This window comes from Poecile atricapillus, chromosome 17 (assembly GCF_030490865.1).
Source record: "Poecile atricapillus isolate bPoeAtr1 chromosome 17, bPoeAtr1.hap1, whole genome shotgun sequence".
NCBI lineage: Eukaryota > Metazoa > Chordata > Aves > Passeriformes > Paridae > Poecile > Poecile atricapillus.
The window spans coordinates 110,953-124,680 of NC_081265.1; the positions used below are offsets into that span (position 1 = coordinate 110,953).

The 13,728-nt window shown below is 39.2% G+C and overlaps 1 protein-coding gene across 2 annotated transcripts in view; it reads left to right on the top strand.

Annotated features, from left to right (window-relative positions):
* Positions 1-13,728, top strand: part of LOC131585950 (casein kinase I) — a 66,188-nt gene that overhangs the window by 41,240 nt on the left and 11,220 nt on the right. Inside the window, exons 1-5 of one of the 2 annotated variants that reach the window (XM_058852632.1) lie at positions 2,989-3,410; positions 5,851-5,953; positions 8,780-8,942; positions 9,841-9,975; positions 12,902-13,088. In XM_058852632.1, coding sequence (XP_058708615.1) covers positions 8,838-8,942; positions 9,841-9,975; positions 12,902-13,088 — 427 coding nt within the window. In that variant the 5' untranslated portion in view covers positions 2,989-3,410; positions 5,851-5,953; positions 8,780-8,837. Of the gene's footprint in view, positions 1-2,988; positions 3,411-5,850; positions 6,380-8,779; positions 8,943-9,840; positions 9,976-12,901; positions 13,089-13,728 lie in introns of those variants that run through there. The other variant, XM_058852630.1, reaches the window with a different exon arrangement.

Consider the following 13,728-nt stretch of genomic DNA (forward strand, 5'->3'; position numbering starts at 1 on the left):
GAAGGAACAGGACCTGAGCAGTGGACTTCAACTAATGAATGGGTTTCTGCGATTGAGGTGTGTTCTGTGCTGCAGCTTCTGTTTTCCCGGGAGCAATCACAGTTTCTTCATTGTCTCCTCCCATGAGAATTACTCTTACAAGCTTCCTTGCTTCGTTGTTTTATTCTTAGTAATTTTGAGCGTGATATTGTGCATTCCATACACAACCCTCACAGTTGCCTTCTCATCCTTTACCAAAGGAGCATTCCCTGCAAATGTGATTTCATAGCGTACTCCTTTTGCATCAGGATCGAATGAGCTTTCTGCATTAATCTCTTGTGACTCAACTGCGATTCATACAAATGCTGAATTATAAAACTGAGTGTGTGCTGATATTGCTATTTAGCATCTATGAAAGTTGTGGTGGGATTCTCAAGTGCACTACAGAAAGTAGCATTCCTATGGCTACCTGGGGCTTAGGAAATTCAGGAGTAGGTGCTCAGCTCATTTGTGTGCTTCTAGCACACAATCCAGTATGTAGGGGAGTGACGCCTCACCGTAAATCCTGTGTTCAGTTTTCAGCCGCTCACAACAAGACAGACATTGAGAGGCTGGAACATGATCAGAGAAGGGCAACAGAGAGAGCTAGGAATGGGTCTAGAGCACAAGTCTGATGGACAGTAGCTGAGGGAGCTGTAGAGACTCAGCCTGGAGAAAAGGAGGCTCAGGGGACACCTTATCACTCTCTACAACTACCTGAAAGGGGATTGTACCAAAGTGGTTGTATGTCTCTTCTCCCAGGTAACAAGTGATAGAACAAGAGAAAATGACCTCAAGTTGTGCCAGGGGATCTTTAGATTGGATATTGGGAAAAATCTCTTCTCCAAATGGGTTGCCAAGCACTGGAATGGCATGTCCAGGGAAGTGATGGAGTCACCATCCCTGGAGGTTAACATCTGGACTCGATGATCTTGGAAAAAAATCTTTTCCAATCTAAACCATTCTATGATTCCTATCACCTGTGTGGAGGTACACAGGGGTAGTGTTCTAAATAGAAGAGGGTAGGTAGGATACAATATTGTCTTTTGAGAATTATGATATTGCACAGATTAGTAGCTTCCAATATTTTAAAACCTACTTAGTGAAATCATGTAATACCAAGGCAGGAACTGAAGCTCTTTTAATGACTTAGAAGTTTTTTCTTTCCCTTGCGCACTATGTTTGCGCTGGTTATTTGTTCAGTTTTGCTGAAGTATAGTACCCATGTGTACATGCTTAAGGATTTATTCACTTAAGTGTGAAGATGAACAAGGCCACGTGGTTTATTTTGAGTAGGTAACATACAGCCAATAAGACTGCTGATCTTAAAGACTAGTAAAACCAGTTTTTGACTGTCCACTATTATCTGAAATTAGGCCATTCACTTGCAGATTAGGTGTATTCAGGTTGCAGCATCAATCCCCCGAATTGACATTGTGTAGACTCTAATCTTGTTTACTCACCATTAAAGTTTATTTGTTTGGGGCACCATTGAATCACTAGAAGTCATCAATTACTCATTTGTAACATGCATTTAACTACATGACTAGGGGCTGATTGAAGGCACATTGGAGAAGATGACAAGTAATTTGAAAGGGGAGGAAGGTGTGAGGAAGGGTCGCAAAAGATAATACAATTGATAGGTTAGGCAATGGCTAATATAAAGATGTAAAGAATATCAGCTGTCAGAATGGCGTATGGATTTAGACATTCGCCTATTATGTATTGATTCTGATGAGTGCTCTGAGGGGCCCACTGCAGAATATAAATTATGCTGGGACCTGCACTATAATTTCTGTGTGTTCAGATGGAGAAAATAATTTGAAGCCATATACCATTGTATTTTAAACCAGAGGTGATTCATATAAATAAATGAACTAAATCCCTTTAATAATTGCAGTATTCTGAAATTATAATTAGCTAAATGGAACTTGCTTTATTTCAAAAGTCAAATTGTTAGTTCAGATTCTAATTTTCATTAATAGTTACTGGTGAAAATAAACCCCTTCTTTCTTTAAATGGTATGGGGCTAGGACGCACAATTCTCTTCTGATGACATAGGGAAAAATATGTAGAAACTACTGATAATACTCTATCTTCTATAAGTTAGTGTACTTCAGGTATCATTTGGATGCAGCATTCAAGTTTCTGGAAGGCAAAAGCTGTTTGTATGATCTAGAAAAACAGTAAAGTGACAGAACATTACAGGAAGTTTGCCTCATGACTTCCAGACAAGCAAGTCATGTAGAGTGACTAAGGGAAAATCATGCTTTTGGCCTGCTTCTTGTGTTACATCTTCCTCTGTCTCACCCAGACAGTGTAAGGCAGTTTAGTTGATGGAGACAATTTTTAATAATTAAATGCCTTGGTAGCAGAATGTATTTATCTGCTCTGCATGACCTCGTGTTGCAGTTGGCCTGAGTTTGTTTTACAAGCTTTTTAAAGTTTTTCACATGATGCAGTGGGAGTTCGGAGAGGATGGGAAGTTTGTTCACACCCCTAGCGGATGTGTTTACCTGAAAGGGGGCAAAGCGTCTCCTTCCTGACCTGCGCCAAGAAGAAATTGTTTAATACTAAACAGCTGGATAAACAAAATGTATAGGAAGATACGTGAACGAGAGTGCGAGATCTGAGAGAATGGGACAAGTACTAGCTGTGTTTTGGGAGAAAGGGGTCTTACTAAACGAAGCCGGGGCTGCAAAGGAACGTGCCCGTGCTCACACGGTGCAGAGAAGAGGCTGCTGTGTGAGACTAGTGAGGTTGGAACGGGGAGAATGTGAGGAGGAGAGAATACGCTGCCGGGTTCCTGGAAGTGAATGCAATGCGAGGAACTAAGAAACGCCGGCTCGTTGAGCAAGAGAGGAGACGGACGGGGCCGGGCGCTGCCTCCCTGAGCGAGGGCCGGAGAGGAGGCGGCCCGCGATCGCGAGGGGGCGGAGCGGCAGCGGCCCTCTAACGGTGGGGCCGCGGGCTCCACGGAGACGGGCCCGCCCGCCGCGGCGCTCCGGAGAGACGCGGCCTACAGCCGTGAGCGGAGGGATGTGCAGGTCCGTGGCGTCTGGAGGCGACTCGCGGCTGGGCTGCTCCATCAGAAGGTAGTGCGGTCGCACAGCATCGCGTTGTGCTTCGGAGCTCCCGACCCGTCGCCTGCGCATCTCGCGTCCTTTTCTCTGGGGACCCACTGTCTTTCTGCACCCTTCCTGCTAAGTGCTCTCTCTTGTGCTGTCCCTGAGCCCAAATCATTATCTTGTGCTCCTCTCTGCTGCCTTCATCTAACAGGTTTAACCTCGGCAGTCTGCCTGCCATCTGCTCTTCTGCCTCAGCATCTGACCCTCAGGGCCTTCCATGGAATCCTTCCTTGTGGGCTCTGCTTCCTGCCAGCCGGCCGTTCGGTTGGTACTTTTGTCTTTTGCCGACACTCGTCTGTCTTTTCCTCCCTCTGTGCACTTAAAATTTAGTTAATCTTTTAAACTGTGGTAGCCACCTGATGCATTTGGAACAACTGTAACTGAAAGTGTGGTACAGAAAAAACAGATCTTTCAGTGTTGCATGTATATAGGCAGGGAGGCAGTACTGTTCATGAATATCCACGAGAGTGACTTTTTAAAAAGTCATCTACTTCTCCTTACCCAAATGAAGAAGATATTACTTACACTATCTGTGCATGGTAGCATGATTTTAACATTACCAACAGGAATCAGAATATGAAGAGAAAACACTATTTTAATTAAGGATAAATTTGAAATCTTTGCCAGCAGAATTGAAAGACTATCAGATCACTGTGTCCTTTAGCATGGTTTATATACTGTAAAGTATATCTGGGAAGAGCAAGCTTGAATTTTTTTATACTTATCGCATCCAACGATCAGTGACTCATTTTTTGATCCTAGAGAACCAGACTTGTCTAGATTATATGTGAAGAAAAATGTTATTTAAATTATGACATCCTTTAGCATAGAGATATTGCATAGCATTTTCTGGTCTGAAAATCTCTCTTTTATTTAAAGAGATTAAAGAGCCACTATTTGAAAGGCATTGTCTGATTTGTTCTCTGCATCCCTGTGCTTATTCAGAAGGGATTATCTGCAACCAGTGACACAGAATAATACTGTACAGTGAGAGAAGCTATACTGACTCCAGAGATTTTCCCAAATCTCTAGAGAGAGCTGAACATAAATAATAATTTTGTTTTTTTAAAGCATCTATACTGCTTAAAAACAATGTTGGTTTTTTTCTTCTAGAGAATTTAAAACTAGATATGAGGCAAATATGGAGAATAAACAATAGGAAGAGGTGGATGTGAAGCAAGTGAAGGGTTTTGCCTATAAAAGCACAGGCTTTCTGTTGGTTATTTTCTTTTTAAACTAAAAGCAGACAAATCAGACACAGAAGTTAATATTGTTAATAAAAGCAAAGGCTGAACTGTGCTTTGACTCATGATACATATCTCGAAGAAAAGAGAAATATGTGTGCAGCTTGCAGGTTGGAGGGAATAAACACTTATTTCTTGAATTCTGTCTGCACATAATTCTTGTTTAATGTAACTACCATCTTCAGAAATAACAGTCTCTTTGGGATTATTCTCTGCTTAAAATGGTAATTGTTGTAAAGAGCTGTAAACTGTGCTGGATCCAACTGCATTTATAATGTAGAGATGACTGGGTAAGTTTTAAATAACTTTTTTTGTTGTTGTGCCTGATCTGGGCAAGACTTTGATATTCATCAAAGGTTGCTAAATGATTTATGTTAATGTGGTGTATATGCAAATTCATTTAAAGCCAGTTGAGGAATTTTATATGGAGCATATCCTTTGGGAATGGAAGGAGTTTGAGTCTCTTAAACCCAGCAATTGCCTCTTTGCCAGGCTGAGCTGATCACAATACAGCAATCATTCTTCTGATCTGCCTTGCCCTTAAGGGTTAGGGGATGAACAAAGAAGGTGTAAAAATGCATGTCTAGACTAAACTGAGACAGCACTTCTGATAGACTTGGTTTCTATGCATACGTGCTGGCTATAGGATTCAGATTAGTTTAGGTGAAGTGTAAATTTAAAAGCAAAATCATGAATATGCATTTAGCTGCTTGCTAGTCTCCAGTTTTAGTTCAGACTTTTGTCTCTGTAGGTATTATATGATCAGTCTTGTCTAATCAAATGCAATGGTCATTCAGCTACGCAAAAATCCTGTAATACAGAGTTGAAAGTTAATAGGAAGTTGCAGAACAACACAATAGCAATCTAGGTTTGTTTGGCTGTGTGACAGGCTGCAGCAAACCTGTTAAATCTTTAAGGGATTAATGCAGAGCTTCAAAGGTTCAGTGTATCATTAGAGAACTGGTCTTGGTAGCAGTATCAGCTCCTCAGATTTGTTTGAAATCCTGGTGTTACTGGTATTCTTCCACCAGATCTCAGAGAAACTTTTTTGTTGATAGCAATTAAAAATATTGGGAGAAGAGGGGAAAAGATACAGAGCTGCTTCTGTTTTTAAATGTATCTAAAAGATCAGATTTCTGCTGGTCAGCCAGATTATTTTTTTTTATGTAACAGAAATTTTTGAATGGAGGAAGAACTCAGTTACACTGAAGTGGAGGTCTTGCACTACTTTTCAGCAGATCCACTATATTCTGTATGCAACTAACCTTTTGAAGGATTGTTTTGGGAAATAACATATACTGTTATAATTGGTTTCCACTAAGTTATGAGAAAAAGATGTTAAGGTGCCTGTTTCTTTAGGAAATTACAGCATTCTCTATTAATAGTTATGTGTTATTGTTCAAAAAATTCTACATGTGGATCCCTCATGCTTATTAATGTGAATTTGCTTTTGTTTACAGCTCTAGGAAATCACATAGATCATCTGCATGAGGATTATGTGAACTGTAAACTTCACATGGAGCAAAAGATTTAAGAACTGGAAGATGCTGATGTCAGAAACTGGTATAAGAATGTTGGACAAGCAATATTGTGTTGCTGCAGTGCCATCTAGCAATCATTTCTTCAGTTTTATTTCTTTTAATTAGCATGTTCTGGTTTAACATTGCTATAGTTGTATGAGATTTCTTTCTTTTGACTATTGTTTTATTCTTTTAAAAATTGATTACGTTTGTAATTACAGTTTGGAAAATTATGCCGTGCTTGTATAGTAGCTGTTGCTTTGCTTGTTTGACAGTTGCCCCTTGTAAGGAATTGCTAAGAATATGTTTAGTAATGTGAGATTGCATTAGATTATTTTATGTAGTAAGCATATAAACATTACAAGGTGCTTTTTTCTCCCTTCTGCTTCTTATATTCCTATCACTTCAACATAAAAGGATCATCTTACCAATGGTGAAATTTGATCTTCAACTGTGATACCCTAGGGAGGCATTATACCACCTCTTTCGATATAACGAACTTAAAAAACAACAAAATTTTCCTTCTTTGTTTTTGTATAAAAACGTATTTGATATTGGAATTACCTTTACTAATTTACATGTGAATGTGTTACAACTAGAACACTTAATTTTTGTCCTGTCAGCCAAACCAATGTATAATATAAATGGAAGTGGTGATTTTAAGCAATTGCATCTTCCACCCAACACCTGCCAATCCAAGTCTCACTGCCCTCAGTATAGTAGTCCTGCTAAAATAACAGATCTTCATCCAGGACTGTCTTTCTCATGGGCTTCCCAAAGACAGTATATGAACCTACCCGAAGAAGTATGAGAATCTGAAGAATATTTGATAACTGGCTTGGTCTGGAAGTTATGGTGCATTTTGTGGTTGAACTGTAATCATAAAGCTGATTAGGTGCTGTCCACAAGCGTAAGGCTACATCTTCTAATACACATGATTTCATTTACCACACTGGAGAAGAAAAAAAGTTATCTCCTTACAACTAAGGAAGCACATCTTCCATGCTTGCCACTGGATCTCCTGCAATTATTCCCCCTAATCTAACATGATTTAGTATCAATTAGACAAAATCCCTTGTGATCTTATTCTCTGGTTTTCAGTTGTAATTTATCCATTTAATTAATCAAAGCAATTTCTCTCAAACACTCTTTAAAATACGTTATCAGTTTAGCCACTGGATGGTAGCTCACTGCAACCACTTAATTTTCTGGAAAATTAAGTGGCTTCTTTATGGAGAGTTTCTCATGCACTTACAAAACATAGGTGTTGCGAGGCAAGAATTTCACACTTGTTCATTGGTATCTTTAATTTCCATGCTTTGGAGTAACTTGCAATGTTGCTTCAGGAGAATTTTACAGTAGAATGTATATTCTGTAGTGCTGTTCTTACTTGGGTTTTAAATGTAAAATCTTCTAACAACAAATTTTTGTTTTCCCAGGTATGACAAACAACATGACTGTTTTTGTTCTTGCCTGTAAATTAAAATCCAATAGCTATAAGGAGAGCAGGGAGGGAGGGAATAGGTCTTTTCTGTAGCATCCTGTCTTCCAGCAGCCCTCTTGTCACTTCAGAGTGGAAAACATGGTAGTATTTTTCTAGCAACTTTTCAGTAAGGCTCTAGTTTCTTAACTCTTAAGTAGTTCTCGAAGTATACACTTTAAAGGCCTCTTGACTGCAGCCAAAACTTTCCCTTCTAATAATACTGAATTGTTTTGCTTAACTTAAACAAAAAGCGTAGATTAGTGAATGATGTACCTTTAAGTTTTTTCATGTGACTTCATAGTGACTACTTCTTATGCTGTTTATATTGTGATTCTGCAAAACCAGAGAGAAACAGTTAAATTTTTATCACCAATAGAACCATTAGATATATGTGTATGCACATAAGAAGATGGATGTTCTCGCAGCTTATAGTAGATTGTACACAATAATCAGTATCCCTTTATTCATGTGCTTAGAATGAGCACATTCATTAGAATGAGCACATAATGTTAACTTTTATTAGGATTTTTCATGTTATATTCAAAAAAAGTTAAGAAAAAATAAGAGAAAGAAAAAATACCCATAACTTTTAGTGCTGGGGAGATATAGCACCTTTTTGCTCCCCTAGAAGCCGACATAAAGTTCAGTTATTTCTGTAATGCATAGTATTTGACATATTACAGGTGCTCAGATGGCTGTAAAGGAATTGAGCTTTAATGTCTATAAGATCGTGGGAGGTTTTGTAAAACAAGGGGTTTTTTCTCTCCTCTCTCCTCAGTAGTTATGAAATCTACTCTTATTTTGCAAAGGATACTGTTTGGCTGATTTGTTTCTTTATATTCCCCTTTGCTGTACGAGTCCTGTTAGGGGACCTACCATAGACTATATTATAGGTTTCATTCACAGAGTAAGAACTAATAAGAATCACAGTCTGATTCATATTAGAATGGAGGAATATTATGCGTTGATTAAACTCTTCAGTACAGTGTTTGAAAGGTCTGAGACAATCCAGTGTTTTCATCGGTACCATTGTTCTAGTGTTACCTGTTACTCCCTTTGTAGGAAGTGCTTGCTGAATTTGATGTGGGAATTAAAAAGAGAGAATGTTAGTTTCACAAGCAGATGATTGAAAAGGGTTACTTAGTTCTGTCCCATGAAGTTAACTTATTCTAAGCTGTTACCTTTTTGTTCAATAAAATGCTGAGAGTGGAATAGAACAGAACAAAATAGATAATTTGTAAAATAGAACAAGGAAAGAAGACGAAGACAATAAACACAGCTGGATTAAACAAAACAAAACCAGACACAAACAAACAAACAAAAATCCACAAAACATCCTTAGTATTTATTCTGCTGAAATCAACAGCTTTGCTCTGTATATCATAGGTCTAAACAACAACTATCTCTGGCAGCTGAGCGAGAACGAATTCTGAAACAGAGTAAAATGCAAACAGAATTGAACTGGCAGCAGCTCTGTGAGAATGCTGAATGTAATTGGTGTCAGAGATCAGAGGATCTAACACACAGCCTGTCTTCATCAAGAGAGGAGGTGAGAATTTCAAATTAACACTGTTTAATAATCATCTGTTGCATAGAGAGCTATGGAGTCTTTCCACCATGGTGTTTCTCAGGGAAATATGTCTTTAGCCTTCTTTCAAAAATCTGTAAAACAGTGATTCTGTATTGTGTACAGCAGTTCATCACATGTATTTTATCAGAGATCAGATTAATTTTCACGAACAATCTCTAATAGTGGCCTTTTCTCCCTTTCCATGTAATCAAGCCAGCTTGAGAGATATTTTTCCTTTACCATTGTAGCAAAAGAAGAAGGATGTCTCTTAGAGCAGCCCCGGGGCAGAAAGAATTTCAGATCTCAGAACCACTTGAATTCTATCAAGAGAACAATATTAGTCCTGAGAAATTCTTGGGTATTTTTGTATGGAAAAAAAACCAACCCTATTTTGTGTAGTGTACAAAATTCTGATAAATTAAGTAGATGTTTATTGTTTAGAGGCTATTAGACAATGGTTTAACAATTCTCAGTGTCCAGTTGCCCTGAGCTCACTGGTACAGAGGAAACACTTGTTTGCGAAGTTCAGAATGCTGGCATTTAATCTACTGTTTTATTTTATCATCATCTTTCTAAAATGATTCATAGGCATCATTAGCTGTAGCATGTGAACACGTGAGAGAGATATATCAGCATTTTCCATTTCACATAAAGAAGATAGGAAAATTATGCTAAATTATTTGTCTGTTATGGCAGTTTTTGACAGTGACAAAAGAGATGTGCTTAAGTCCCTGACCTATGTTTTAAGGTATCCTTGATTCCCTTATTTTTCTTTTACTTCCCTTTTCCTTTCCCTTCATTACCTTTCCTTTTCTTTTATCCCCTTGTCCTTGAGCTACTGACATCCTCTACCTCCCCTCCCTTTCTTCTGTCCCAGGCTGAAGCTGATCTGCAGAAAACAGACTACAAGTTGCATGAAGTGAAGACTGTTCTTTCTGCTTTGACTGTTGAGAGAGAACAGACAATACAAGCATCTTTTAATCACAGTATTTCACCTGAAGGGGAAAAACAGGTTAGACAACACTTACTGTGGACATAGATGAATTAATTCTAAGATAACAACATTATGGACCTTGTTTCCACTGGACTTACTGTAAGCAGTTCATCTGTTTCATATGTTTCATTCAAAATACAGACATATCTAGCCTGGAATACACATAGATTAGGTGTCATGGGCTTAACTATGCCTCTCATTCATTACTCAGTGGCAAAAGGAGCAAGCTTGGTTTAGACAGTTGCTCCAAAACGTGATAACATACTGTACCATTATGGCAATCAAATGGGAAGAATTAATTTCTGGAACCTTATTCCTGAGGTTCTATGTCAGTTGCAGTTCAGGGTAGATTTTAAAGTGGTAAAGTCAAAATTTTAAGGCAACATTTCAAAATACTAATATGCCAGCTGTTTAAAATATTTTAATGTCTTCTAGTCTTCTAGGGTATCACTAGCTAGTTTTCCTTTCATGGCTACCTCTTAAAATGAATGTATTTTAAAAAGTCATTCAAAATTGCAAATGTAATGCTGGTTTGAAGTTATGCTGAAGGATAAGCATTGGTGCGTTGGCCGGGAAACGAAAATTAGCAAATCTAGACCACTAATAGTGTTACTGTGAGATAAAAGATTAATTAAGAGCAAAGGCTTGTTGTTGTTCAGGGCCCCACTGGAAAGTGTTCTTTTTGCGGGTGACCAGGTAAAGAGGGCTCACGATCTGGCTGTACTCAGGAATGTGCATCCTCCAAAAACCTATGGCACCCCTGAGAGAATTGAGTCAGACAATGGGATTCATTTCAAGAATAACCTTATAAACACCTGGGCTAGGGAACATGGCATTGAGTGGGTGTACCATATCCCCTACCATGCACCGGCTGCAGGGAAAGTGGAGAGGTACAATGGACTGTTAAAGACTACCTTGAAAGCGTAGGTATATATATATATATATTCAAGAGTAGAAAACTGTCTTTGGTAAAAGAATGAAAGTAGAGCGAATGCTGCAGTGCACTTTACTGGGCGGGCTACAGGTGCTCAACAGTGACCGGTTCAGAGCATGTTACCAGAGCTTGCTAAGAAAAAGCAGTGCTAAGCAAGCCTAGTAGTTCCTGAATGCAGAAAGTATTGTATTCAGAAAGATACTTCCTGAAGACAGTTTTTATTACTGATAAAAGTAGATTGCTAACAAAAACTTGCTATGGAGGAACTAGTTTTTCCAATTTTATTTCAAACTGGACTGATTTGCTAATTGATCTTTGAGATACCAAGAGAATCAGGACTAGGCACGGTTTCTTCTTTGTATTCTGTCAGGAGAAAGAAACTGCAGGGCAGCTGTTGTCTTTATGCCAGGGAAATTTAATTTGAAGGCCATTAGCATTCCAGATAAGACTTTCAGATCACACTTACAGAACAGACTTATGACTGGGAAAATAAGGGTGAAGGAAGTGGGGAGTGATGGGGAAGATGGAAACAGAGTATTGTTTGAGGCTGTGCAAGGCATAAATGTTGAGACTGAAGTATTTTACTGGAGTGTCTTAAGCACCTCATGGATTGCCATGCTCTCTGAGGAGGCAAAACTGCTGCTTTGTAACAATTTAAGGTTAGGGTTAAATATAAAGGAACGTTTATGGTATCACCATCCCCGGATGTGTTTAAAAAAAGACTGGATGTAGTACTCAGTGCCATGGCTTAGTCTATGAGGAGGTGTTACGTCATAAGTTGGACTAGATGATCTTAAACATCTTTTCCAACCTAGTTCGTTCTGCGATTCTGTTTTAGCAACATTTTGATACAAATACTCAAAAGACATTTCATGGTCTTTTTCCTTGTGAAAAACATCTTATATGAACAGCTTGAGAATTAGGATTTGTTTAGTGACTCTAGGAGTATATATTCCTCTAGTGCATGGCTTTCTAATATTCCTGTATCAAATAGTATCTGCATTTCTTAAGTGGATGATGATGCATGTTTCTGTCAGTGAGGGAAGATTTTACAGGGGTAGAATCTAAATAAAGCTGGAGCAGCACGTTCGCCGGACCTCTTCCCTGTACGGGGGTGCGACATCGCGGTAAAGTCCTGTCTCCCTACCCAGCGCCTACCGGCTGCCGTTAGCAATGCGAACACCGATCACCGCTTGCGTGGGTGCTTGGAGGAGTCAACCCTTCTTCCCTGTCTCTCACCTGAGCTGCCATCACCGCCAGGGAGGTCCCGATCTTGCAGCTGAAGCCGCGGGGGAGTCATTGCGGCCCCTCCACCTCTACACGAGCCCGCAGCGCCCTGTGCCGGTTGTCGTCGTAACTACACCAAAGGGAAATGCTCGAGGACGGAAAAAGGCTGTTACTGGGTTTTCTTCTTGCCGTTCCTGTTGTTTTTTTTGTGTTGTTTTATATATAGATATGGTCTAGTAAAGAGCTGTTCTTCCTTTTTCTCTATCTTTTCCTTGAAACCCTGTAATTTCGAAGTCATAATAATTTGGAGGGAGAAAGTGATCTTTCCATTCCAGGGACATTCCTGTTTTATGTAGCAAATACCTGTCTTTTTAACCAGGACAGTGTTATTGTCAATAGATGATCTCCAATGACACTTTCAAGAATTTGACAGGTCAGAAAGAGGATCACTGTTACTGCTCTTGAGCCCATAAATTCCTTAAGGAGCGGGATTGCCTGCACATGGAAGAGATAAACCACACCTGCAGAACAGCAGTTATAAAACAGCTCGCTCTGTCACCATGGTCCTCCCCATGTGCGCCTCCTCCTATGAGGTTCTCAGTACAGCACTTCTTTTCCTGCCAAATCCTCAATAAACAAAGACAATTATTTTGCTTCTATGGTACTTTTCTCCCACCTATGTTCATGGGTTGAAAGTATCAGGATCTGTGTGTGTGGTGGTGTGTAGAGAATATGTTGCTTATTAATGAGGGGTTCTTTTTGTCTTGTACTTTTATTTTCCAGGTATTTCAGTATAATGATGAAAGTTCTCTGTGTAACTATGTCCCTGCTTTGGAAATAAAAAAGCTGCAGGAACAGAATGCCAGCCTTCGGGCTGCTATTGCACAAATGAGGAAAGAAATGGAGAGTCTTGATGAGCAGATGTTGTCTTCTCTTCCTCTAACAGAAGACAGACAATTTGCAGAGCAAGGTGACAGCTCTTGACAAAGAACATTAAATTCACTTAAGAAAGTTTAGCGGTCATGGTCACAACCTATGGGGGCTACCCAACTCATGAGTGTGTAAAAATCGTTATTGTGGGCTTCTCAAGATTGCACCATACACAAGCTCACAGTAGTTTGAGATTCTGTATTTCAAATTACTACAAAATAATTATTAGTGAAAACACATGCTATAAGTCACTACAAAATTACTACTAGAAAAGCATGGTATGTATTTTGCAAGAGTAAAGCAATTATATGTATATTGCAAGTTATGACAGAATTCCTGACAGTGAAGCCAGTACGTAGAATCACAGAATGGTTTGGAGTGGAAGGGATCTTTAAAGACCTCCTGTTCCAAATCCCCTGCCATGGGGGTTTATAGTATATCTGTTTACTGGATATCTACTGAAGTGGTGTACAAAAGGAGATTCCGAGAGAACTTACCACTATCTACAACTACCTGAAAGAGAGTTGTTGTGAGGTGGGGATCAGTCTCTCTTTCCCAGTGATAAGCAATAGGACAACAGAAATTACCTCAAGTTATGACAGTGATGGTTTAGATTTGATATTAGGAAAATATTCCTTTTGAAAAGGCTTATTCAATCATTGGCACAGGTTGCCCAGGGA